General features: G+C 54.5%; 1 protein-coding gene across 2 annotated transcripts in view; it reads right to left on the bottom strand.

Annotated features, from left to right (window-relative positions):
• HIF3A (hypoxia inducible factor 3 subunit alpha) overlaps positions 1-24578 on the bottom strand; it is a 33100-nt gene extending 8522 nt beyond the window's left edge. The window contains exons 1-13 of one of the 2 annotated variants that reach the window (XM_079800214.1): positions 24517-24578; positions 18837-19027; positions 17665-17810; positions 16297-16381; positions 15901-16013; positions 14735-14943; positions 12771-12877; positions 12442-12589; positions 7875-7993; positions 6761-6951; positions 5733-5837; positions 2998-3266; positions 1678-1795 (exon numbers count right to left, since the gene is read on the bottom strand). In XM_079800214.1, the coding sequence (XP_079656340.1) occupies positions 1678-1795; positions 2998-3266; positions 5733-5837; positions 6761-6951; positions 7875-7993; positions 12442-12589; positions 12771-12877; positions 14735-14943; positions 15901-16013; positions 16297-16381; positions 17665-17810; positions 18837-19027; positions 24517-24542 (1827 nt within the window). In that variant the 5' untranslated portion in view covers positions 24543-24578. The other variant, XM_079800215.1, reaches the window with a different exon arrangement.
• Positions 24579-27628: the final 3050 nt, after the last annotated feature.

Here is a 27628-nt window from a genome sequence, read left to right as displayed (position 1 = left end):
CTCTGTGCCCAGCAGGCTGTGTGTGTGGACTCCATCAATGCACAACCGCGCTCTGAGTGTTCCTGTTGGGTTCATGCAATGGGAGATGCCGGCAGGTGGGAGGAGGGAGAGGAGGGTGTTTGATGTTCCAGCTGCTGGGTCATTGTGGGTTGGCTGTGTCCCTCCTCAGAAGGTTTCCGCTCTTATGAGGCAGAGCCCCTCTTCTCCAAGATCCAGTTGTTAGGGGCAAGAATAGGATATTGGGGACTAGCCAGGGTTATTAATCATGCTCTGTTAACCATGATTGCCTTGTGTTGGTTAAAGAAAGGACATTCTGACCTGGTTGGGAGTTGTATGCCCCCGGGACCTGGGAGTCAACCTTGGAATGCAGTCCATTCTCATGGAAAGATTAACACCCTTGTTGCCCAAACAGTGGAGTCCCACCCCAGTCTGCAATCCCTGCTTCCCCACGTAATCCTGTCCTACCCAATGTGAGCAGCTGGCTTATGGGGGGCTGCGCAGCAGATTCTTGTGGATGGCCTGCTGCTCCCCCATGCTGCCGGCAGGATTGGAATAAACGCTCATGTATGTTCAACCCTGTCCCTGCTTAATTGGCTCAAGTAGTGATAGGCAACATGGACCCAGAGACCATCCCCTGCTCTGTGCCTTCAGGCGAGGGGTGGTGCCAGCTCCCTACACTGCACCAGCCCTTGTTGCCCACACCATTGCCAACAGTCCTGTTAGATTCTCCTCAACACCCGCTGTGAGCGTGCAGGTTCTTGCCCAGCCGGTAACGGATGCAGTTACCTAAACTCTCCATTGTAAGTGTGGGTGACGATGGTGATATTTCAAGAGTGGTCATGGGGATTGAATAATTTAATCATGCAAGGCGTTAGTGCAGGCAGTGTCTGGCCTGGGGTAGGCACTCATAAATATAAGCTATTGGTATTACCCATCACACGCTGCATGTCCAAACAGCCCTGCTGGGTGAGGAGCCAGAGAGCTCTTCTGTGGGCAGTAGGGAGCCATGGACGGTCCTGGGGGGAGGCCTTGTGGAAGTCACACAGTCTAGGCTGGTTCTTAGAAAGGGTTGCTGTGGTGCAGAATTAACAACCAGGGCCAGACGAGGCAGGGAGAATGCAGGGAAGGGATGCTGTTCTCCTGTGCTTTGCTTTTATGTCCCATTTATCTATTGCCCGCTGAGGATCAGTGAAGGGCCTGGTTTCGTTTGCGCCTCATGGCAGTCCTGTGAGATGTAACTCTCCCACTTTCCAGATGAGGAAACTGAGGCTCAGATTGGGGACATACCTGCCCAAGGTCTCAGTCCCTAGGTGGCTGACCGGAACCCAAGCCAGTCAGGCTCCAGTGTCTGTACTCTTAACACTACACGAATCGTCCAAGGCCAAAACCTGCTCTAGGTTTGAAAGGGGGCCCACAGGAGCAGATACTAACCCTTGTCATTTCCCCCTTCCCCTGCTTAAGTGTCTTCTTAGTACTTCCTACCAACTTACCTAAATTTCCAAAGCCCTTTCATACCCCTCACCTGAGCTAAAATATCAAGGTCCTAGCTCCAGCTGGGTCACCGACCTTCTCTCTGACTATCGGCCCTGTCCCCTCTGGTTCTCCCATCCATAGAAGAGCAAGCTTAAGCCTGCTGGGTTCTGAGGGCCAGAGAACCCCACAAATCCCCACACATACCAGGCTGAGAGGAGGCAGTAGGAAGTTTTCGGGTCTTAGGCTAGGGGACCGTTTAGGGGGTCTCACCCCCAGCAGCTCCGCCCCCTCGGCCTCATCCTCTGAGCTCTGGGCCAGGGTCCTGGAGGAAAACAGGCAAGAATCTCAGAACACAGCAAACATGGGCAGGTGTGGACCCTGGTGTGAGTAGATGATGAGTATTCATTCCCTCCCCCAAGCACCTATTTATCTACTCATCCATCCACCTGTCCATTCATCCATCCACCCCTCCATCCATCCACCAATGTATCTTCCCATTCATCTAGCCAATGATCCATCACCCACCCATACAACCTCCATCTATCTATCCTTCCATTCATTCACATATCTATCCATCCACTCACTCACCCACTTACCATCCATCCATCATCTATCTATCCCTCCACCTACTATATTCATTAATTTCCTCCCTCCCTCATTTTAACAAGTTTTTTTTTTTTTAATTTTCATTGATTTCAGAGAGGAAGGGAGAGGGAGAGAGAGATAGAAACATCAATGATGAGAGAGAATCATCGATCAGCTGCCTCCTGCACGCCCCACACCGGGGACCGAGCCCACAACCTGGGCATATGTCCCGACTGGGAATCGAACTGTGACCCCCTGGTTCACAGGTTGACCCTCAACCACTGAGCCACGCCGGCTGCGCTTAACAAGTTTTTATTAGGCACCCACTGTGTACCCAGTGTCAAGCTGGGAGCCTTGGGGAATGCTGAGATGTATGCATAAAAGCCTCACATGGACAGTAGAGGCCACTCTGGAGACTAACTGGGCATGTGCCCACAACGTGGAGAGCCAAAGCTTGAGTATTAGGAATCTAACGTCTTTGGAAGAGGGACACGGGCCCTCTGACATTATATGCAAAGTGTGTGTCTCCATGTGTATGTCCATTTTCTTGGGAAAGAGTCCATAGTTTTCAATAGATTCTCAAAGGAATTAGAAACTTAGTTCTAGACAGTGTCTCTGACATTGTGGCGAGTCCTCTTAACTGTGACAAAAACCGGCAGTAGGCCAGATACAAATATGTCCCAAAGGAGGGGCCTGGTTGACGGGTGGGCTTGGACTAGACGGTGAGCACAGTGAAGTGCACTCCAGGGGGAGGGCACGGCCTAGGCAAAGGCATAGAGGCCGGGACAAGCATGCCACATGGGGCTCACTGTGGGTACGGCCTGGGCAGGCCAGTGTAGGAGGGCTGCTGAGAATGAGGCTGGAGTAGGAGGCCGGAGCAAGACAGGGGCTCAGGGACCCTCCACACTCCCTTGGTATCCCTGCTCTACTGTGGCTCACCTCTTCCGAGCCCCAGCCCTGGATGGGGCGGACGTGTCCCTTCTGGAAGGGCTGGAGCAGCTCAGCCGGGGGTCACTCCCCCAGCGGGGCAGAAGGGAGGGCTCAGGAGTTGGGGGAGACAGGCCGTGGAAGCTCCGAGCGCGAGGCCGGGGGGCCACCCCCAGAGGTCTGTGGTAGAGCCTGGGCAGGTGCTCACTGGAGCTGAGCTGGAAGTCATCGTCCATGGAGATGTAGGGGGCCAGCATCTCCAAATCCAGGGCATCGACGTCCTGCGAAGGGCGGGGGGGGGGGGGGGGGGGGGGGAGGGGGGCGGGTTAGAGCATGAGCCATGGCCTCGGATGGGCCTGGGCTGGAGTCCCAGCTCCACCACTTCGGAGTTGTGTGCCTGTGTTCTGAGCTTCAGGGTTCTCGTCTGTAAAATGGGTATAAGGACGCTGTGGTAACCAACATGGTCTTGGTGCTCACGCCCTAGTGGAGTCCCCTAGCACAGTGACTAGGGTTGCCTTGGGAACAATAGGCTATTGACGAGATGAGGGTGTGTGACTTCCAACATTAGGCTATAAAGACACCATGGCTTTTGTTGCCCTCTCTTTCTCGGATCACTTGCTCTGGGCCAGTGGTCGGCAAACTCACTAGTCAACAGAGCCAAATATCAACAGGACAACGATTGAAATTTCTTTTGAGAGCCAAATTATTTAACCTTAAACTTCTTCTAACGCCACTTCTTCAAAATAGACTCTCCCAGGCCATGGTATTTTGTGGAAGAGCCACACTCAAGGGGCCAAAGAGCCGCATGTGGCTCGCGAGCCGCAGTTTGCCGACCACTGCTCTGGGGAAAGCTGTGTCGTGAGCAGCCCTATGGAGAGGCCCACTTGGAAAAAAAACAGATCCCTTGCCAACAGCCAGCGAGTGACCTTGGAAATGAATCGTCTAGTCTAGTCAAGCCTTCAAATGACTGCAATCCCGGATGACCTCTTGACTGCAATCTTGTGAGAGACCCTGAGCCAAAGCCACCCAGCTAAGTGGCTTCCAGACCCTCAGAAATTATGTGAGGTAATACATGATTCCTGGTGTTTTTTTAAAAGTATATTTTTATTGGTTTCAGGGAGGACGGGAGAGGGAGAGAAAGAGATAGAAACATGAATGATGAGAGAGACTCATCAATCAGCTGCCTCCTGCACGCCCCCCACTGGGGATCGAGCCCACAACCCGGGCATGTGCCCTGACCAGGAATTGAACCGTGACCTCCTGGTTCATAGGCCGACCGTTCAATCCCTGAGCCACTCTGGCCAGGCACATAATTGCTTTTTAAAATTTCTAATGTATAAGGTAACGTGATCCAGAAGTAGATTACACGTAAGATTTTGGTACTGAGAGTGGAGTACTGCTGTAACAAAGCCCACTGCCCCGAAGAGCCCGGTAGAGAAGACCTAGGTTACCTTGAAAAAATGTTAGTAAAAAACAAAGCCAGGAGGAGCGTGCCGGGGAGGGCTTCAGGGGAAGTGAGGAATGTGTTCTTTGAAAACGGAGGAGAGGGGATTTTTCATGTGTAGTGTCTGAAAGTTTAGCAACACTGCCACCTGCAGTTGTGTGGAAAGCAAAAAAAAACGTAACTAGTGACCTGGGTGATCTAGCTAAGGAGATTTCTAGCCAGACTGTCGAAGGAGGTGCCCGATTTCTTCTTGCTACTTGGAGTAGAAGGCAAGAAGAGAGAGAAGTTAAAGAAAGAAATGTTGCCCTAGCCAGTTTGGCTCAGTGGATAGAGCGTCGACCTTCGGACTGAAGGGACCTGGGTTTGATTTCGGTCAAGGGCACATGCCAGGGTTGCAGGCTCGATCCCCAGTCGGGGGCATGCAGGAGGCAGCCGATCAATGATTCTCTCTCATCATTGATGTTTCTAGCTCTCTCCCCTTCTCCCTTCCTCTCTGAAATCAATAAGAACAGATTTAAAAAAGAAAGAAGGAAATGTTAAACATGAAGGAGCTGGGACTTGCAAATCTTCAGAATTCTCAATCTCCTTGCATACTGCAGAATTAACTTTACCCCAAAAGAGGTTTGGCCTTTGACCTGGCACCTGGGAGGTCACATAGAAACCAATGGAATTCCCTGAGTGATAGGTGTGTCTTTGCTGTTCACGGTGGGCCCCTTGGACCAGGACCATGCCTGATAGTTTATGCTAACACGATGACTCAGGGTGAGGGCTGGCTATGCCAGGAAGGTCAACCAACAAACCATGCCAACAACCATGTGCATGAGTTTGGAAGTGGCTCCTCTATAGCCCCCGGTGACTGCAGCCTTGACTGAGAGCTTGACTCCAGCCTCATGAGACACTCGGAGCAAAAACCACCCATCTAAGCAGCTCCCAGATTCCTGATTCTCAGAAACTGTGTGACGTAATAAATGTGAGCTGTTTTAAGGTGCTGAGTGTGGGGGCAATTGGTTATACAGAAATACATAATTAACACATCATGCCATTATCATTTATCTATCCACTCAATAATTCAAACATTATCCACCCATCATCCATCCAATGAACCAAAGGTCTTTCTACCCAACTACCCATCCAAACATTCCATCCATCCAAATATCTGTCTAAACACCACCCATCCATCTATCCACCACCACCCACCTAATGAATACAATGGTCTGTCCATCTCTCCACCCACTCATCCCTTCCACCATCCCAGTACCTTTCTTTAAAGCCCAGCTATGTCAGCCCCCACGCCTGCCCTTACCTGAGCTACAGCTATATCTGTCTCCACTGCCTCAAGGTCTTTCCCAGAGGCCAACACTTTGTGTGCATTCCCCATGTCCACCAGTGGCTCATCCGGGAGATCGGCCTGGGAGGGGACAGAGTAGAGACAGCGCTTGAGCCTGGGAGATGTCCACAGGAAGGCAGTCTAGACATTTGAGCTCAGGAGTAGAAGGGAGGGTCAAATCTCAAACAGCTGGACACCAAGAGGGTCCAATAGCAAATGCAAATGAGGTCTGAACCTGGGTGTTCAAAGAGTGTCGGGAATAGGTCAACAGGAAAAACATCAAAGGTTTGAAAGACCAGAGCCCGAGGCCAAGACAGGCAGGCCCTCTGGGGTTAAAGGTCTTGGAGTCCGTGGGAAACCATGCAGAGTACTGCTATCCCAAGGGCGAAGAGTGAAGTCCAAGGTCACAACCTAGTTTTGTGGTGGAGAGAAGATATTTGGGGGCAGAGGGTCGGGATGAGGGAAGTCAATATGGACCCGAGTCAAAGGTCAGACTATCTGGACTCTTAGGTACAAACAGTAACCGCTGTGGTCTATTGAGCACCTACTGGGTGTCAGGTTCCTACTAAGGTCTTCCCGTGAGCCCTCACAATAACCAGTGAGGCGGCTATTTGCCATGATCCAAACTGTGCAGGTGAAGAAACTGAAACCCACTTGTCCGGGGTAACACAGCTGGTAAGTGGCAGACTCAGGGTTTGAATGCAGAGTTGTGGAATTTAAGACATTAGATGTTTTTGCGTCTTTGAAGTCCACGTTCAGAGGGCCTGGTGCTTTGTCACAAGCCAGGAGGGGGTCACGCACGCCAATCCAAGCACATCCCAGGTTTTGGTCCAGATCACAGTTGAACAATCTGGAATCCAGGTCTTAAGGAAACCCCAGGACCCATGTCACCCCAACCTTCCCACTACAGAGATGGAGAAACGGAGGCCCAGAGAACAGCAAGGTTCACGTCAAAGAACAAAGCAGCCTGGATCCTAAGGGCTCCAGTGGGAGGGATCGCTTACCGGAAGGGGGCTCGGGGGGCGCCGTGTGGCTGGGGGTGCGCTGGGGGTGGCAGCTACCGAAGTCCCATCGAGGATAGGTGCCAGGAGGCGACGGAGGTCAGGGCTGCAGAAGCGGCGGGGGTCAGCGGCCAGGGTGGCCTCGCTCAGGGCAGGGGGGTGTAGGAAGGCCAGGATCCGGGGACCAGACACGTCTGCGGGGCACATGGAGATGGGGAGGACACAGGATGGTACCCAGGGCTGAGGGGCAGAGTCCTCCACGCCAACCCCAGGGAGCATAGTTGACATCTTCAACAACCAATGAGGGTGGACACCATTCACAGCGCTGGGAGCTGGGTCCTGGGGAACCCTTGCTGGGCCAGGTGCCTTCCCTTTGGCTGTCAGGGGGCAACGTGGGGTGGGGAGGGCACACAGTAGGCCTGACAGAGTAGCAGTTGCCCAGTGGTGGGGAAATACTCGACTATTCAAAAATCGACGTGGCTGGACCCAATTCTCCAGCGGCACAGAACAGCATTCGGCCACTTGGCTCTGGAGGGAAAAGACTGGCCCAAGGCCCTCAAAGAGGTTCTAACGTCCCTGCAGGCCAAGGCATCGCCCGAGCCAGAAAAGGAAAGGATGCTGCCCACCCCACACCACACCCAGGAGCATGGTCCGCCAGCAACAGCTTGGAGCAGGTGAGGCCTTGAAGAATAAGCAGAGAGGGAAGCTCATCCCGGGCTGGGGGGACATGGGCCGGGAGGAGGAAGAGGTAGAAAGGAACCAGATCAGGGAGGGTCAAGATGACTGGAAGCCAAAGAGCAGTGAAGCGGGAGGCGGGAAGGGAAGGGCGGGCGCAGTGGGGAGCCAGCAGGTTTCAGAGCAGAGAGCACAAGACTGAAGCAATCATCCCAGGGGCACAGGAAAGGAGGGAGGACAGGAGAGAGCAGAGCTTTCTGGGCAGAGGAAACGGCATGTGCAAAGGCCCTGAGGCACGAAAGGAGAGCTGGTGTGGTCTTAAGGAAAGAAAAGGAAGGAGGGAGGAGGCAGGCCACACGGGGTGAACCACGTTAAGGCACCTGGGCTTTCTCCTAAGCATCCTGGGGACACCACCCCTCCCAGCCCCAGCCCTGCCCCATACCAAGGCTGCCCCGAGGATTAGGGGTGTCCTTCTGGGAGGGGGTGGCCCGCTGCGTGGGTCTGCGAGGACGTCGCTCCGTTTGCTCCAGGGACAGCACCACTCCGGTCTCTTCCACCCGGCTGGGTACAGGGCAGAAAGGGGAGTGGGAGTCAGGGGGGGTCCGTGGCCCCGGCCCAGGCAGCCCCTTGGATGATGTCCTGTCTCAGGAGGCAATCCCATCGGGGGCAGGAGGGCATCGTGCAGAAAATAATTTGCCACATTTACTTGTTTCTGAATTTAAGGATTTGACTTGTCTCGAATGCTTTTTATTATAATAGCATTAAAAAAAAAAAGTTATGTGTGTCTTCCCAAGCTCCCTCTGTGGAAGGAACGACAGAAAAAAGAGTTGGCACTTAGTACAGCTTGGGTAGAGAGAGGAGACCGAGGGGGGATGGGGAACTGAGGGGCAGAGACGGGGAAAGTAAAAGGCATAAAAATGAAATATCCTCTTTATAGATATTTATTCATAAACATTCATTAAAATGTATTCATGAAGAATATATATTTAACAGTCCTATGTTACCAAATATGAAGACTTGATAGGGATATATTTTAATGAATAAGATTTTATTTATGAAGATTCTATTCATAGACGTTCAAGGGAATGGCCTTATAAATACATCCTTCTTACGTCCCCCGCGCCTCCCCTCCCCGCAGTCTCTAGCTGTAGAGACAATCCAAATGTTCCTGAGCAAACTGGCTTCTGGAGAATTGGTCTGTGGTCTGGTTGAGGACCAGGCCCTCATTTGCATCTCATTTGCATGACGGTCTCCAGGGCACAATGTGGGTGGTCCTCCTGCCAGCTCTTAGGGCAGCTATGATCCTTCCCCCCTCCCTCCCTCCTCCCCCCCCCCCCCCCCCCCGCCCCGTTACCAAACCTCTTCTGGGCTGGAAACATCCCCATGTAGGCTGCACCAAAGCCACCCATCCCCTTTGAAAAGCACAGGCATACACAGTACACACACACACACACACACACACACACATGCACACACGCTCGGTACACACAGGCACAAACAACAACACTCATATATGCCCATGGATGTACAAGGAGAGATAAGTGCACATGTTCCATACACTCAGGCTGACACATGGAGTTCACGCGTTCATTCTTTCCACAAACATTTCCTAGACCAGTGGTCAGCAAACTGCGGCTCGCGAGCCACATGCGGCTCTTTGGCCCCTTGAGTTTTTAGCAAAGGCCAGTTTAGGAGTACCCTAATTAAGTTAATAACAATGTACCCACCTATATAGTTTAAGTTTAAAAAATTTGGCTCTCAAAAGAAATATCAATCGTTGTACTGTTGATATTTGGCTCTGTTGACTAATGAGTTTGCCGACCACTGTTTGCAGGATCTAGACAATCAGTACTGCTTAGTAGTTAAGAGCAAGGGCTCTGCAGTCAGTATGGCCTAGGTTCAAATCCCAGCTCTGCCACTTATGAGCTGTGTGACCTTGAGCATGTGGCTGAACCTCTCTGGGCCTCTGTTTCCTCCTCTATAAAGACGGAGTAATAATAGTACCTTCTACCCAGGTTGCTATGAGGCTTAAATGAGTTAATATATGTACAAGGGGAGGGGAGTAGACTTTACAAAGTATAAGCAACAATAACCACACAGTCGCACGCTATGCAATATGTACACAGCACTAAGGATGATTAACACCACATGCTCCTCAATTCACTGTTACTACGTAAATGCCTATCATTCCTCACCCATTTTCTGCCAGTAAAACCGAAATCTCCAGGCCTGCTCTTTGCTTAGAGTGCAAAACTATGAAAGCCCAAGGCCCGGCCATAAAAAGGCGAATCTTCCTAATGAATCAAAGGAGTTTCCGGAAGAGATGGAGGCAGGTCTCTTCTCTTTCATTGTCTGTAAGTTATTCAAAGATTCTGCTTCGAAAAGGTGTTGAAGCGAGAACATTTGAAAGATAATCGGCTTGTTTTCGTGTGCAATATAAAGACATATACGAATCTGTTACCAACTTCTATTTTCTAATAGAATCTCTCCTTGATCAAAAAGACCTGGGAAAGCCCTAGCTGGTTTGGCTCAGTGGATAGAGCATCAGCCTATGGAATGAAGGGTCCCAGGTTCGATTCCGGTCAAGGGCACATGCCCCGGTTGCAGGCTTGATCCCCAGTAGGGGACATGTAGGAGGCAGCTGATCAATGATTCACTGTCATTAATGTTTCTATCTCTCTCTCCCTCTCCCTTCTTCTCTGAAATCAATAAAAATACATATTTAAAAAAAAAAAAAACACCCTGGGAAAATTCCTAAAACTTCAGAAATTGGTGCCATGTCCCAGAAGGTTATCATCAAAGAAAAACTGTCATTCTCGCCTGGCTGGAGTAGCTCAATGGCTGAGCGTTGACCTATGAACCAGGGAGGTCACAGTTCAATTCCCGGTCAGAGCACATGCCTCAGGGTTGCAGGCTCAATCCCCAGTGGGGGGCATGCAGGAGGCAGCTGATCAATGATTCTCTCTCATCATTGATGTTTCTCTCTCCCTCTCCCTTCCTCTCTGAAATCAATAAAATATATTTAAAAAAGAAAAGGAAAGCTGTCATTCTCTCTGTCTTCTGTGATTAACTAGAGGCCCAGTGCACAAAATTCGTGCATAGATAGGGTCCATAGAGGCTTCCAGCTGCTGGCCAGGGCCTCCCTTCTCCCAGCTGCCTGCTGCCTCCAACCAGGGTGGGGCTGGCTGGGGGGAGGGGCCATGGGCCGTTGGCTGGCTGGCCCCACCCCCTGGTCAAACTCCTGGTCGAACTCCCAGTCGAGGGGACAATTTGCATATTAGGCTTTTATTATATAGCATGTGATATCTTTGTTACCATGTTGTTATGGTAGAAAACTTCTAAGATACACAATGGGGAGGGGGGGGGTATGGTTTACTATGACACTTCCATTATAATGGTTAAAATGAAAACCAAGCAAGCTCTGACCAGAGTGGCTCAGTTGGTTGAGCATTGTCCTGTGCACTGAAAGTTTGCCAGTTTGACCCCCAGTCAGGGCATATGCTCAGGTTTCAGGTTAGGTCCCTGGTCGGGGTGCATATGGGAGGCAACCAATCAATGTTTCTCTCTCCCTCCCCCTTCCTCTTTCTCCAAATCAATAAAAACATATTTTCATATTTTAAAAGAAAATTGATAAAACCAACCAAGACAAAAAGAGCCAATATAAAATGCTGTACAGCTGTCAAGGATACAGCTGGAAGCCTCCTACACGGCTGATGGGATGCAAAATGGTAAGCCACTCTGGAAAAACAGTTGGGTGGTTTCTTACGAGGTTAAATATACACTGACCACATGACCCATTCATTCCACTCCTCGGGGTTTGCCGAAGAGAACTGAAAACATATGGTTTCACAAAGTCTTGTGTGAGAATGTTTACAGTAGCTTTTTTCATAATCACCCAAAATAGGAAACAGCCCAAATATCCTCCAACCGGTGAATGGATAAACAGACTGGGGTCCATTCAGATTCAAACCACAGACGACTACTCAGCGTTAAAAAGGAACTAGTCATATATACCACAACATAAATCTTAAATGCATTATGCTGCCTGGCTGGTTTGGCTCTGTGGTTGAGCATCGACCTAGGAACCAGGAGGTCATAGTTTGATTCACAGTTCTGGTCAGGGCACATGCCCAGGTTTCAGGCTCAATCCCCATCTGGGGGCCTGCGGGAGGCAGCCGATTGATGATGTTTCTCTCTCGTTCTCCCTCTCCCTTCCTCTCTGAAATCAATAAAAATATATTTAAAAATACATTATGCTAAGTTAAAGATGTTTCACCCTCATCAATGATTAGACTCAAAAGGCTACATATTGTAGAATTCCATGTACATGACATTCTGAAAATGGCAAAATTCTAGGGTCAGAGAACAGATCAGTGGTTGCCAGGGATAAGGGGTGGGGTGGGGTTCACTATGAGAGAATTTGTTTGGGCGATGGTTGTGGTAATGGTTACACAATTCCATGCATTTGTCAAAACTCATAGAACCATATACCCCAAAGAATCAGTGTTCTAAATGTAAACGACACCTCAATTTTTAAAATATATTTTATTGATTTTTTACAAAGAGGATGGGAGAAGGATAGAGAGTTAGAAACATTGATGAGAGAGAAACATCGATCAGCTGCCTCCTGCACCCCCCCCCCTACTGGGGATAGGCCTGCAACCAAGGTACATGCCCTTGACTGGAATCGAACCCAGGACGCCCCTGAGCCAAACCAGCTAGGGCGACCCCTCAATTTTTTAAAAAAGCAAAACAAGTCCCCGTGAATCTACTAGATTTCTTATTTTAACTTGAATATAGTCCTTTTAATTTAAGAGAATGGCATATGTACTTATGACATTCATATGCACACACAGACCCCTGTGGGTGTTCAGTCACACATGTTCCATATACATGTATGCGTGTACACTCACACATGTGTGCACAATATGCAGCCACACTTGTGCACACACACACATATACACACACACACCTGTTCACACACACAGACCAGACCCAGGTGCACTTACCTGATCAGGAAGTGGACGCAGACGATACTCTCAGACTGGGGGCCCCGGCCCCCGGACACCACTGTGGCCTGGGTCTGGGTCCACAGGTAGCCACCACTCCGTGCCAGGAAGCGATACCGCCCGGTTACTGCCTGTCCCTTGCTCAGCACTGGGGAGGGGGACGGGGAGGACTCAGGGGCACCGAAGGGGCACCCGGGGAGAGAAGGCTCTGGGGGCAGGGGGTTCGGCATGAGGAGCCAGGGAGGCCCGGGTTCCTTGGGGATCGGGGAGCGGGGAGCTAGCTGGTATCGGCAGGCTCGGGCCCAGGGAAACAGAACCCGAACACATACAGGTGTGGATGCTCTGGCCGACGGCATCAGAGTCCAGCGCGTGGATGTACTCGTAAGCGGAACAGCCAATCAGATCATCGGGGCTGTAGCCAGCGACTTCAGCAATCCTGGGGTGGGTACAGTGGAGCCTGGTCAGTTCAACGCGCTGAGGGAAGGGGCCGGGGACCCAGGGACCGAGCCACCAAGACAGACAGAGTCAGGCTTGTCATGTAGAGAAAGGGAGAGAGTGAGGAATAGAAAAAGAGGCGTGTGGCAGGCCCGTCCTCACTCCTGAACCTGGGAATATGTGAGCTCACATGGCATAAGGGACTTTTACAGGGGCTCTTATAAGAGGGATGCAGGAGCCCTGACCGGTTTGGCTCAATGGATAGAGCAGGCGTCCTCAAACTATGGCCCACGGGCCACATGCGGGTGTTTTTGCCGTTTTGTTTTTTTACTTCAAAATAAGATATGTGCAGTGTGCATAGGATTTGTTCGTAGTATTTTTTAAACTATAGTCCGGCCCTCCAACGGTCTGAGGGACAGTGAACTGGCCCCCTGTTTAAAAAGTTTGAGGACCCCTGGGATAGAGCGTCGGCCTGTGGACTGAAGGGTCCCAGGTTCATTTCCGGTCAAGGGCATGTACCTTGGTTGCGGGCACATCCCCAGTGGGGAGTGTGCAGGAGGCAGCTGATCGATGTTTCTCTCTCATCATTGATGTTCCTAACTCTCTATCTCTCTCCCTTCCTCTCTGTAAAAAATCAATAAAATATATTTAAAAAAAGAAAAAAGAGGGATGCAGGAGGCCAGAGTGAGCACGGACGTGATGGTGGAGGAAGAGGTTGGCGTGATGTGCTTTGAGGCTGGAGAAAGGGGCCACGAGCCAAGGAATGCAGGGCCTCCTCAGAAGCTGGAAATGGCGAGGAGGCGGGTTCCTCCCGGGAGCTCCAGTAGGAACACGGCCCTGGATTTTAGCCCCAAGAGACTCATTTGAGACTTCTCGCCTCCAGAACTCGCGATAAGGCCTTTGAGTTGTTTGGAGACACTGCGTTTGTGGTACTGTTACAGCAGCCACAGGAAACTAGTGTGTGTGTGTGTGTGGGGGGGGAGAGACAGGGTGGGAATGGGACAAGCAGAGCAAAGAAAAGGGGGGGAAATAATGTGAAAGAAATAGGAGAGGGGACGAGAGAGGATGGAAGAAAGTCACAAAAAGAAAGATCAGCCCTAACCGGTTTGGCTCAGTGGATAGAGCGTCGGCCTGCGGACTGAAAGGTCCCAGGTTCGATTCCGGTCAAGGGCATGTACCTTGGTTGCGGGCACATCCCCAGTAGGGGGTGTGCAGGAGGCAGCTGATTGATGTTTCTCTCTCATCGATGTTTCTAACTCCCTCTCCCTTCCTCTGTGTAAAAAATCAATAAAAAAGAGAAAGATCAGAAAGAATGAATAGAAATAGAAAGTAATAATGATGTTCATGACTTAAAAAAAATAGACACTTCTGTAGTGCTTTGTACCAGGCAACTCACTGAGCGCTCAGAACAGCTGCGCACAGTAGGTTCTGTTAGCATTCCGTAGGGCAGGTGGCACAGAGAGGTGAAACCATTTGGTCAGGGACACACAGCCAGGATTTAAACCCAAGCAGTCTGAACCCCGAGTACAACACCAGGGTGCAGAAAAAATGAAGGGAGGGAGGAAGGAAATGAAGAGCAGAAGGAAGAGAGAAAAAGAGAGAAAGAGGAAGATAGAGTGAGAACGAATGACGACAGCTTGTTGAGTGCTTACTGCCTGTTGGGCACGGTCCTAACTTTTTCACATGGATTGACCCGTTTCAGGAGAGCAACAGACAGGGAGGGAGAAACCAAGAGAGAGCGGCAGAGAGAGAATCAAAGATAAAAAGACCCACAGAAAACTCGGTGACTTGGGCAGACAGGAAGAGGAGGAGCTGGGCGGCAGGGGGCGGGGGGCGGGGGCGGCGGGCTCCTGCCCACCTGTCATCGCAGTAGGTGAACTTCATGTCCAGGCTGTGGCGGCTGAGGAAGGCACCCCGGCCCAGCGGGGGCTCCAGGCTGTCGGGGTGCGGGATGGCTTCACAGATGAGTACCAGGCACTGCAGAGGGGGCTCTAGGTGGGGGCTCCCGGCTGAGGAAGTCTGTGCAGGGGGCTTGTAGACCCTCAGGTGTCCAGAGCAGTGTAGCACCTGGAGGCGGAGGGGGGAGGCGTGATGCGCAGGGGCCTGGGGAAGCCACGGGGCTGGGAGGCATGCCTCTGTGGGCCCCTCGGGGAGCAGAGAAGAAATCCCTGAGGACTGCGGAGACCCAGCCCAGAGAGCTCTGGGGACCCCAGCCCCAACCCCACAGGGACCCATCCTCAGGGGGTTCTGAAGAGCTCCAGATTTTAAGACGCAGGGAGGTCTGAGGGCCCAGATACCAACCCCAGGGAGACTCTAGGCCAGTGGTTCCCAACGTGGGCACATGCCCCACAGCGGGGCAATTTGATTTTTAAGGGGGGCAATTTGAGAATGAGTTATTAACAGTGAATCTTTTGCATGTCTTATGGTTCGAGGGGCCTCATGTACAGTATATAAATATGTATTATGACATATTTATGCATTTTGATTCTCTATTATATGTTTTGAAACTTTATTTACTATTTTTTCATATCCCTTCATATTATTATTATTTTTAAACAATTTCTTCGTGATTTCTTCCTCAGTCCTTCAGCTGTCCTTTCGTTCTTTCATTTTTCTCTTTCATGGATGCCACGTTCTTTGGAAGCTTGTTTAGACCAAGTTCATGGCCTTTTAGGCTTCCTCCATGGGAATAGGAGCTCACTTTTTGAATAATAAGAAGTACATGTCACAGGGGGCATCAGGATTTTAGAGACGCTTAGGTGGGGCATGGCCAAAGAAAGGTTGGGAACCACTGCTCTAGGCCCATCCGTCCGGGACACCCCAGGCCCACCGAGATTTGGGCTAAGAAGGGATTCAGGGACCCCCAGCACCCCAACTCCACAGACACCCAACCTCCTAGACACCCAAGAGACCCACCAGCCCCACTCTGAGAGAGCCCACAGCATCCTCGACCTAGGAGACCCCTGGACTCCAACCCCCCGGCAAGACTTGGGGGTCAGCCTCGCCCCAGCAGGCCCTGCCCACCTTCCAGGTGGCCGCCTTGAGGTTGAGGGTGCGCCCGCGGCTGGTGAGGGTGCTCTTCATGCGCAGGGAGAAGCGCCGCTCCGTGGGGGCCTCCGGCTTCCGTTTGGACAGGCCTGGGGCGGGCCGCGGGGGGCGGGGAGAGGCAGGTCACGGGGCAGCTCTGGACAGACGGGGCCCAGCTCCCTCCAGCGTCCTGGGCGCTAACGTCTCCCACCCTCATCCCTACACTCAGACCTGGACCCGGAGAGGTGGGGCCTGCTCCTGCCGACCCCAGGGCAGGGCCACAGCCGCTTCCCATTTTTTTCAATCCAACATCCCAGAGGCAGAGGGGCCGTGCTGAGGGCGGGTGAAGCCTCAGTTCCTGTAATCTGGGGACCGAGGCCTCCGGGGACTCACTGAGCCGGGGCGTCAGGGCATCCTGGAGCTCCTCTTGGTCGCAGGGATGGATGAAGTCGAAGGCACTGTGTCCAATGAGCTCAAGCTGAGGGCGGGAAGCAGGGCGTCAGCGGGGGGACATTTCACCAAGGCCTCAGGCCCATCTCCGCCTTCCCGGCTCATCACCCAGCACCCAGCCTAAATCAGAGCCTGGGCTATGTCAGCAGTCTCCCTATTCCTCCCTCCCTCCCTCCCTCCCTCCCTCCCTCCCTCCCTCCCTCCCTCCCTCCCTCCCTCCAGCATATTGCTTCCCAGGCCCTCGTCTAGATGTGGCCTCATCACAGTGACCACAAAGACGAAGTCCCTGCCTCTCAGAGCTTGCTGGCTAGTGAGGGGAGACGGCCCAGCAGACAAAACAAAACACATATTTACAAAATAACATAATAAGAAACACGAAGAAAAACTAAAGCAGGGTAAGGTGATGGAATGAAGGGATGCTATTTTATTTATTTATGTTTTGGGGATGCTATTTTAGAGACAGTAAGTCAGGGACGGTTTCTTTGAGGCGGTAATATGGCCGAACAAAGCCAGCGAGGTGGTCTTGTGGGTCCCGGGAGCAGAGTGTGCTGGGAAGCAGAACAGCAAGTACAAAGGCCCTGAGGTGAGACCCCATTCGAATCCCACCTGTTTGGCCAGCCCAAGACCCAACTCCTTTTTCCAGTTCAGGCAATGAGCCTGGTGCCGGGGGTGGGGGTGGGGGCGTTGGGGGGGTGAGGGGGTGGAGGGTAGGGAGGTGGGCACAGATGAAAAGGGAACCACATAGCTCATAACCCAGTGGCGATGGTGAACAGGGGTGGGTGAGACCTCCCTCCTCTGACAGCACCTCTTTTTTAAAAAATCACTTTTATTTATTGATTTAATATATTTTATTGATTTTACAGAGAGGGAGAGGGATACTTAGAAACATGGATCAGCTGCCTTGCACGCCCCCTGCTGGGGATCGAGGCTGCAGCCAAGGTACATGCCCTTGACCAGAATCGAACCTGGGACCTTTCAGTCTGCAGGCTGATGCTCTATCCACTGAGCCAAACCAGTTAGGGCTTTTCTCCAGACCTTTGACTGGCTTAAGTCCTTCAGGTTTCAGCTCAGATGTTTTCTCCTGGAAACCCTAGCTTCTCCCCCCCCCCCCATCCCCCGCCAAGGTCAGGTCAGGTACGCACCCTCCCCGGGCCTGCCCAGACCCCTCGGCTGCCCCATCCCAGCCCTGAGCATTCTGAGTCTCCCTCTGTACTGTGAGCCCCACAAAGGCAGGGCTAAGGCGGTCCTGGTCACCTCTGTATCCCAGCATCACCCGCACGGACCAGGCACAAAGCAGGCAGCGCGCCTCACCTGACTGAGGCCCAGGTGTTTGCTGACATTCTCCGACAGGTAGGCCATGTCCCCCTCGGCGGTGAGCACCATGACGAAACCCTCCAGGGCCTTCAGGTAGCAGGCGTCCAGCGGCTCCAGCCCTGCTCCCACCTGGCTCCACTCCCCTGGCGTCCAGGCCAGCATGGGTGGGGCATCTCCCGTCAGCATGGGCCCCCTGGCCAGCTCCCTTCTGCCTTCCCTCACTCAGAGGACGTTAACCCTAACCCCCAGGTGAGGGGGACACACCCCAGTGGCTTGGAATCCCGAGGAAGAGGGCAGGGCCACGAAGATGGGAATTCTCAGGGAGCAGGGCCTCTCAGGGGGACAGATTCTAAGGCGGTGGGGTCTCCCAAGGGACTGGAACTCTTAGGGGGACAGAATTCTACGGGGGTGATGTTCCAAGTGGTAAAAATGCTAAGGGGCCAGGGCTTAGGGGGAGTCAGAATTTTAAGGGCACCCGGATTCTTGGGGCAGGGCCTTCCGGGTGGGCAGAGTTCTAAAGGAGCAGAGAGGCCCAGGTGACAGCATTCTAAGGGGGCAGAGCCTCCCAGAGAAGTAAAGCTCTTCCGGGCACAGAAATATAATGGGCGGAGCCTGAGAGGATGACTCCGCTTTCCACATAATGCGATCTTTTCAAGGGCCCTGGGGTTCCCAGGGGTGTGTGTGTGTGTGTGTGTGTGTGTGTGTGTGTGTGTGTGTGCCTCCTGCAGAGTGGAATTCTAATGGGACAAGCAATAGAACTAGGGATCTGGGAGGGGGAGGGGGACTTTCTCAAGTAATTAAAAACTGGGCAGAGACGCTCCCAGGGATACTTATTATAGGGGGACGAGGCCCTGCCCAGGAGGTCTACCTGCAGCCCAAATCCTAAGGGCTGAGGAGCTTTAGGGAGTGAGCCCGCCTCCTAGTCCGCAGATTTCTAAGGAGGCAAAGCTTCCCACGGGTGCATCCCAGGGGGCGGGGCCTCACTAGTCATAGACGCCTAAGAGAGCGAGCGCCGACGGCCCGCCCGCCCGTGGGGCCTCACCGGGGAAGTGAATTCCAGGGGGGCTGGGGATCCGCAGGGAAGACGTCAGGGGGCGGGGCCTCGTCGGGACCTGGCTTCCCGGGGGCGGGGCCTCCCTGAGGCGGGGATCCCCAGGGGCGGGGCTCACCTGCGGCGCAGAGGCGGTGCATGCGCAGGTAGCTGATGGTGAGGCGCATGATGGAGGCCTTGTCCAGGTGCGCGCTGACCCCGCGCGCGAAGGGCAGCGTGTGCGCCAGCTGGTACAGCACCTCGGTCTCCTGGCTGCGCCGGCTGCGAGCCGCATCCCGCGACTTCTCCTTGCGCAGCTCCGTGCTCGACCTGCGGGCAGGGGCAGCGTTCACGGGCGGCCCCCCCGGGAAGGGGAAGAGGCGGACGGGGCAGGCACGTGGGGCGCTGCCACATGGGGCGCGGGCTCGCTGCGCGGCCGGGGCCAGTTCCCGAAGCGCTCAGGGCCTGGAAGGGCTTCGCTGAGGGGCTGCTCCTAGCGGCGGGTTTTATCTGCCCTCCGGTGCCCCACAGGTCCGTTTGGTCCCCTCCCAGATTATCTGCTGTTTCTTCCCCGGCCTGGGACGCCTGGGGGACCGGGAGGCCTCCTGCGGGGAGGGGGCTGGCCGAGCTGGCCCGGAGCCAGGGAAGGGAAGCAGCGTGAAGAAGCTGCCTGCAGCTAGCCAGACCCCCTGCCCTCCAGCCTCCCAGAACCACCTCTGCTGACCTTCCCCTCCTCGGCTGAGCTGAGTCCTCAGAATCTTGGAGAACAGATCTCAAAGTCCAGGGAGCCCCCAGCAGGGGCCCCGCAGGGCGGGCGACGCGACGCAGCAAACCAACCTCCTGCAGCCAGCAGCTCACCGCTCCCCCCTGCCCTTGCACCCGCTTCTAATGCCTGAATTCCGCGAGTCGAGTGAGGGGGGGGGGGGGGGGTAGAAGGATGAGCATGTTTGTCAGAAATATATGTCACTTATTCCGCTTCTACTATTATGTCAGCCCACACGCCAGGTGTGTTACTTGTATTAACCCATCTAGAGCTCAGACAACCCTAGACGGAAAGTCACACCCCCATCGAACAGATGAGGAAACCGAGGCACAGAGCCGGGCCGCGTTTGCCCGTAAGGAGTGAAGCCGGGCTATTAACACTTCTATTTTCTCTGTCTCTCTGGCTCTGGGTTTGTCTCCAGGTTTTAGTGCTTCTCTCTGTGTCTACCGCTGTCTCAAACTCCAGGTCTATCTGAATCCAAACTCTATAGTTTAAAAAATATATATTTTTATTGATTTCAGAGAGGAAGGAAGAGGAAGAGAGGTAGAAGCATCAATGATGAGAGATAATCATGCATCAGCGGCCTCCCGCACGCCTCCTACTGGGGATGGAACCTGCAACCTGGGCATGTGCCTCGGGAATGGAACCGTGACCTCCTGGTTCATAGGTCGATGCTCAACCACTGAGCCACACCGGCCAGGCCAAACTCTATAGTTGTTATTTTTTTAAGTTGTAGAGTACATTACACATAGCATCGATAATCGTATCTATATTTATAATAGCGATAAAACCATTAATAATAAGCAGCTGTGATTTGCTAAGCGTTTCTGTGTCCGGCCCTGTACTAAGTGCTTTGCCTGTCTGTACACATTCACTCCTAGGAGAGCTCTAGGCAGGAGGCAGCTTCAGCCTCCACTTCACAATGGGGAAACTGAGGCTCTGAAAGGTGAACTCCTTTGCTCCAGGAGTCACAAAGCCAGAAACTGGCAGAGCTGGGATTCGAACTCAGGCAGGGAGGTTCCAAAGCCTTCATGCTTCTACCAGTAATTCCTGCCGTGTGACCCACCCCAGGGGAGCAGGCCTCTAAGCTGGGAGGCTGACCTTCCCTAGAAACCAGAGGCCACTTCTGGGGGTGGCATCAACCTCGCTCCCCAGCAGGAGACCTGCAGCCCCCGCCCCCCCCCCCACACCCAGCGAGGGGGGAGGAGACTGTCCTGTGGACTGCAGAGGGCAAAGACTTCTCTGGCCGGGCAGGGGGTGGAGGGAGCCAGCGATCGCCCCCATCCCTTCCCTCCCAGCTGGTGGGGGGAGCAGGGGCCTCCAGTCCGCTCTGCCCAGAGGACATTCCGTCCTGTCCCGCTGGTTCTGTTCCAGCCGTTTGTCATCCTGCCCTGGGGGTAGGGGTGGGCGGGCCTCAGGGAGCTGGAGGCCTGGGCGGAGGGAACAGGGGGTGGGAACAGGGTGAGGCCGGCCCCCACCGCCCAGGCAGCTGGGCTCTGTAATCTTCTCTATGGCCGACTTCTCCCTCCACAGAAGGAACCAGCTGGTGCAGCCGCAGACCCTCCTTCCAGCTCCCAACTGGTTCTCTGACAGGAAGTTGGGCCTCTCGGCGGCTTCACAGATGCCTGGGTCCCCGGCCTCTCCCACTGCACAGAGTCGGGGGCTAGCTCCTCTGGCTCAGGGTTCCAGCCTGGACAACATTACTAATGAGCTGTGTGGCTTCGGATAAATTGCACAGCCTCCCCGAGCGTAATAACAACACCTACCTCACAGGGTTCTTGTATTTATTTATTTTTGAATGTTTTTATTGATTTAAGAGAGAGAGGAAGGGAGGGAGGAAGGAAGAGAGAGGGAGAGAGAGAGAGAGAGAGAGAGAGAGAGAGAGAGAGGACATGATGATGCTGCCTCCTGCATGCCCCCAACTGGGGATCAACCCAGGCGTGTGCCCTGACTGGGAATCAAACCAGCAACCTTTGGGTGCATGGGATGATGCTCAACCAACTGAGCCACATTGGCCAGGGCCTCACATGATTCTTTTAAACATTAAATGAGTTAATATATATCAAGGGCTTAAAAGAGGGTCTGGCAACTGGTGAGTGCTCCAGAAAGGTTATAGATATATAAATATAAATATATATAAATATATATATATATTTTATTACCCCCTCCCCTTTGTCCACATCAGAGATGGAAGGCTTAGGAGCCTCTTGCGCACGGGAGGACCTGGGAGCGCTGGTGCTCATTCCGAGGCGAGGTGTATGCACCATTACCTCCAGGACTTTCACACAAGCACTTTTGGGAAAGACTAAATAATAGCCATAGTAATACTATCGATAGTGTCGGTGTATTGAGCACTCATGGAGCTAGAGACCTCGTTAAGTCCTTTCAACAGGCGGAGTGACCTCCCTGTGGCCAGGCCCGGGGGACCCAGCTGCCAATCCCAGATCCTCCACCAATGGCCAGCCATGCTCCAGGCGGCTCAGTTAGTCGGACCCTGAAGCTACTAGTATTTTCCCTGAAAAGAAAGCAGGGAGGTGCTGGAACTCGCCCGGGGCCACACGGCTTTTAGCAGCAGCGCCACCTTAACAACCAGGGCTGTCTGTTTCCACCCGAGCTCTGTCTGAGTGGAACACGGTTTATTACATACCAATGGGGTGTCCTGGTCCCAGGATCTGTTCCCTCTCTGCTCTTCAACTTGAGGAGGGGCGGGGGAGGGGAGGCACGGCTGATATTTTTCCAGGATACGAAACTGAGAGGCTCAGAGAGACAGTCGCTGGCACAAGGCCACACAGCCAGGAAGCGGGGGAACTGGGATTTGAACCCTGGCTCTAGGGGCCTGGGCTCTTAAATGCCTGGGCAGGTGTGCCCACCCAAGGGATCCCTGCCCTGCCCCTCCTTAGCCCAGGGGCCGCAGTCCCTCCCCCCTGTCCCATCCCCGCTGCCTCCGGATTTCCCCAGCTGGACAGTCTCCCCAGCTGGCCCGGCGCCCGGCCCTGCTCCAGCCCCCTGGCACCCTGCCCAGCTTGGGACGTGCAGCTGGAACCCTGCCACCCTTCCTGTTCCAGCAGAGAACAGGGGGCGGGGCCAGGGCCTGGAGGCCCCAGGGTGAGGCCCCAACACAGGGACTGAAGCCCAGTACTCCGCCCCTCCTCCCCCAACCAGGAGAGGGAGAAGCAGATCTCTTCCCTGTCCTGGAGAACCGGCCCCCTGTGAGCAAAGGCCCCGAGAAAGTGGGGAGACCCTGCCCATAGTCAGGGCTGCTCCTGGGCCTCTCCTCTGACCCCAAGCTGGGTATTGGGGGTCTGGCAAAAAAGTGGAGAGGATCTGGGAGGTTTAGGCTGTATGTGGGCAAGAGCCCTCTTGGCACTGCCCAGAGGTGGCCTGAGAGGCCAGCGTCAGGGGATGGATTTGAGAAGGGATTTGGGGTGTGGGCCAAGAGGAGTCTCCCGGCTCCCCGACTTGCTCATTCCCAGGGACACGGTAATCCAGTGGGGTGCCCATACCAGAAGACAGGGCTTGTGGGGAGTGAGCCCGTCAGGAACTTCCCAAGAACATCCCTGATCAAGGTGGATGGCATAGCCTGAGCTGGAAGAAGGGAAGGGGGTGAGCAGCTATGGGGGGCCCACTCACCGTCGGCCAGGCCCCCTTTGGCCCAAGAGCCATCCTAGGGGTGCGGAGGGGACGGAGTGTGGCTGGGACCCGGGTGCGAATTATGAGTGGGGGGGGTGCGGCGATGGGATGACACCACGGGAGAGAATTGGCCTTCAGTGGGGCGGAGAGAGCACTCCTGCTCAGCCAAGAGGGGCCCCACCCAGCCAGGAGGGGGCGCTGGGAGGGGGAGGGCCAGGCTGGCCCAGTAGGGATGGGATGGAGTTTCCTAATGGGCCCAGAGCCAGAGACTGGAATGGATTTTGGGGGGGGGGGGACAGGGGAGGAGGGAGATTGCTTATGGGGGAGGGTGAAAAACAGGGGTGTGTGGACGGATCCAATCAGACCTGGGAATCCAGGGAGGAGGGAAGGGGGTAAGGCTTCCCGGATGCCTCAGATTGGACAGGGGAAACCAAGGGCCTGGGGCACTTTCTGGGGTCCCCGTGCAAACGTAGCCAGGTCGGCCCCTTGGCAGAGGACCCAGAGCACAGGTACCCCCCCTCACCCCCTGTCCTGGCATAGCTGCACCTGCTGGGAGCTGAACCTCCCTCTGCCCAGGATGACCCGCTGAGCAATGCAGGAGGCTGCTCCACAATCAGGCACAGCACTCTCCTTTGGGTCTTCCCCCAAAAAAGCGCGGTGCGCCCCTTCCCATGGTCACAGGAACTGGTGGGGTGGAGGAGGAACATGAAGGTCTTTGGCAAGTGGGTCAGGCTGTTCCTCTGTTATCAAAGGGGGTGACCCCACCTTTCAAAAGGCTACAGAAAGGCCCCTGCGGGGGGGGGGGGGTGTCCCAGGTAGCTTTTGAAAGGTGACCCCTTCTGAGTATTTCTAGGGAGCTCAAGTTTGGGAGACGGTGCCAGGAAGGGTCCAATTAAAGGGGAATCTCTCTTCTCTTGAACCCAGGAGCTGAGTCCCCGTTCCAAGGGATTCCCTGTGTCTGGGAAGGCTCAAGTTGGGTGTACCTTATACCCCTTAGGATCTCAAGGGTCTGGTGGCAAAGGACAACCTCAATGTTGGGGGTTCAGAGGCCAGAGGGGTCAATATGTGGAGCGAGAATGCCTTCCGGAGAAGCCCAGGAACCGCTCAAGCAAAACACCCCCCTTTCCATGGGGACCCCGAGTTTCATCCCCAACCAGGAGGGGGTAACGAATCCGCAGCAGCAAGAAATCAGGGATCGCGACTCTGAAGTCGCTCCTGGCGGCAAGAGAGGCGGGGCAGCCAGGGTCTTGGGGGAAACCCCCGCACCCCTGCAACCCCCTAGGGTGGAGGGTGCGGCAGAGACGTGCCTCCCACCGCTCTTTCCGGGGCGTCCTTGACTTGCACCCAAGCATCCCCCACCCGGGTCAGGGGTCCCTAAAAGGAGAGCCCCCAATTTTCATCATTCCGGCCCCTGAAATCCCAGTACCTTGCGCGCTGCAGCCCCAGCGCCATGGCTCGCGCGTCGCAGCTCGGGCGCCCTTGGAGGCCCCTAGCCCCCTCCCCTGCCCGGCGAGCCCCCTCCCCAGCTCCTCCCCCGCCGCGGTATTGGCTGCCCTGCGCCCGGCCCGCGGCTCTGATTGGTCCAACAGTCTGTCACTTCCGAGAAAGAGGCGGGACCAGAGGCGAAGTCTTGGAAGGCCGGGGGAGGGGGGAACACACCCCCTCCCAACCACGCCCCCTTCTCAGCGGAGTCGCCAGCCGGGTCAGTGGCCGCGCCTCCTGGCCCAGCCTCCGTCGCGACGTTCCCACACCAATACTCTTCGGATGCACCCAGTTAATTCTGTTCCTCACACCCGGGTCCCCACCCTCTAAGCCCACCCCCGCTCACCCCTCCATTTCCTCCCCCCTCCCCCCGTTGGGCCCCTTCGACCTCCAGTCTCACCCCCTCCAGTCGCCCCGCTCTGCCTCCTCTCGCCTCTTCCTTATCCACTGAGTCCCCACTTCTCCCAGCCACCTCCCACCCCACCCCCACCCCGTCCCAGTTCCGCAAACTCCCTCTGCACCTCACCATCGCCTCTCAGTCCCCAGGAGCTGCCCTCACCCCTGCATTCCGCCCCACTCCTCCCCTTTGGCATCCCCCGTGGCCCCAGCCCGACCTGCGTGCCCCTCTCACCCCCTCTGCAGGTTCCCACAGCTGATTGTGTAAAATTCAATCACTCTCACTTAAAGAGCAGAGAAATGGTCATTTCTGCCAGTGAATTAAAGAGGGAGAAGTACAAGGTCACCAAGGAGTGGGGGACGCGTTACAGTTGGATAGGAGCAGGGGATGTGAGGGGGTGGGGTGGAGTGGGGTGGGGTGGGAGGGGGTACTCTGCAGCTGACCAGTACTATGGGTGCAGATTGGGGCCGGGAAAGGGACACTCTAGCAGAAGCCTGTGGGTTTTGCCCACCCCGCACGCATCCCACTCAGCTTTCTTCCGGGGAATCACTGCTCTCCCCTCTCCCCTCTCAGTCTAATTCATTTGAACAGGGCTGGCTACAGCCCCCACCAGCCCCAGGGACACAGGACCCAGATCCAGCCAATCAGTTTATTCTGTTTCCCTGGGCACAGTGACCGGGTCGGGGAAGGCGTGAGCCCTAACCTAGCTCGGGCAGAACCAACGTGGAGACATTCGATGCAACGACCAAGAAAGAGGTTTTCTATTTCTGCGGGCGTTGCCAAGCCGGCGGGAAGTGAGCCAGAGCCGATGGGCTCAGCCTGCCACCAAGAGAGGAGAGGACTTAGGAGATGAAAGTCAATACCGAGGATAGCAGAAACGAAAGCGTGTGAAGGACATTCTCGACACCAGCACCTGGGTGTCTGGGTTCATCCATACCTGAACTCCAAATGAATCCTTAGAACATTTATGTGTTTTGTTTTTTCATTGATTTCAGAGCGGAAGGGAGAGGGAGAAGCATCAATAATGGAGAGAATCATTGATCGGCTGCCTCCTGCATGCCCCCTACTGGGGATGGAGCCTGCAACCCAGGCATTGCCCTTGACCAGAATCGAACCTGGGACCCTTCAGTCTGCAGGCCGACACTCTATCCACTGAGCCATCCCAGCCAGGGCTGACCCTTTATGGTTTGTGTTTGTTTGTTGCTGTTGTTATAAGCATTGCTTTATTTATTGACTGCGTGCTGAGGTTGGTTTGAGTGGATTTCATCTGCTTGCACCCCAAAGAACCAAGAGATACTCAGAGAAGATATCTCCCAAGCCTCAGTGTGGAGGCATGCGGAGTGTGAGAAAACAGAGGCCCAAATTAGAAAGGGCTGCAGGGGAAGCGTGTGCTATTCCGGGAAGCGGGGGCTATCCAGTCCTGGCAGGTAGCCAACCCGAGGGATTTACGGTGCCCAAGGAGAAAGGGCAGTCGCTCTACAAACATTAAAGCCGAAGTAAAACATGCATACTAGTATACTAGAGGCCCGGTGCACGACATTCGTGCACTGGGGGGTGGTGGTCCCTCAGCCTGGCCTGTGCCTTTTCACAGTCTGGGGGCCCTCAGGGGGGGGGGGATGTCCGACTGAGGGCTGCTGTGGAGGCAGGCTGCTGAGTTCGCCAGCCGTCAGCCCAGCTTGTGGCCGAGCGGCACTCCCCCTGTGGGAGCGCACTGACCACCAGGGGGCAGCTCCTACCTTGAGCGTCTGCCCCCTGGTGGTCAGTGCACATCATAGCGACCGGTCATTCTGCCATTTGGTCGATTTGCATATTGCCCTTGTATGGATGCACCAGGCAGCTGTGATCTGGGTTAGCATTAAACTCCCCCCTGGCAAGAGAGGCAGGGCAGCCAGGGACTTGGGGGGGCTCTAGTGAGAAAGTGACATCTGAGTTTGGTTTGCGTGAACTCCTCTGCCCCCTCAGGGGGGAAAGAACAGGAAGCTCTCTAGTTTACACAAACAAACCAGCCCAATGAGAAGCTTTATCTTGCTCATGACCCTGCAACCTGGGCAGGGCTCAGGGGTGACCCACTCATCTCTGCTCTGCTTGGCATCATCTGGAGCAGCTTAAAGACTGTGAGCTGGGATCATCTGGAGCTTCCTCACTCCCCTACCTGGGGGGTGATGCTGCCGGTCAGCTGGGACCTCACCTGGAGGCTGTGGCTGGAACGTCTGCATGTGACCTTTCTATGTGGCTGCTTGGGCTTCCTCACATCATGGTGGCTGGGTCCCAAGGAGCAAGGAAAGGGAGCAGGGGACAGGCAGAAGCCATGTCTCCTTTGTGACCTAGCCTTGGGAATCATGCAGCGTCACTTTCATTCTTTCACATATATCACTAGAGACCTGGTGCACAAAATTCATGCACAGGGGGTGTTCCCCTCAGCCTGGCCTGCAATGACGCCAGCATCCCGCGCCCCAGCTGGCCTCTGGCCAGAGGCCCGTCCACCCACCCTCCCTCCCTCCAAGGGCCAGGGCGTGCGGGTCGCTGGGGCTCGTCCCTGGGGCGATGCCGCCAATGTCCAACACCCTGGCCACTATGGGCGCTGCCATCTTTTGTGACGGAATGATAGTTAATTTGCATATTACCCTTTTATTAGATAGGATTGATTTCAGAGAGAGGA

Source organism: Cnephaeus nilssonii (genome assembly GCF_951640355.1).
Source record: "Cnephaeus nilssonii genome assembly, chromosome: 20".
In the NCBI taxonomy this organism is placed as follows: domain Eukaryota; kingdom Metazoa; phylum Chordata; class Mammalia; order Chiroptera; family Vespertilionidae; genus Cnephaeus; species Cnephaeus nilssonii.
This window is presented reverse-complemented; position numbering and strand designations above follow the sequence as displayed.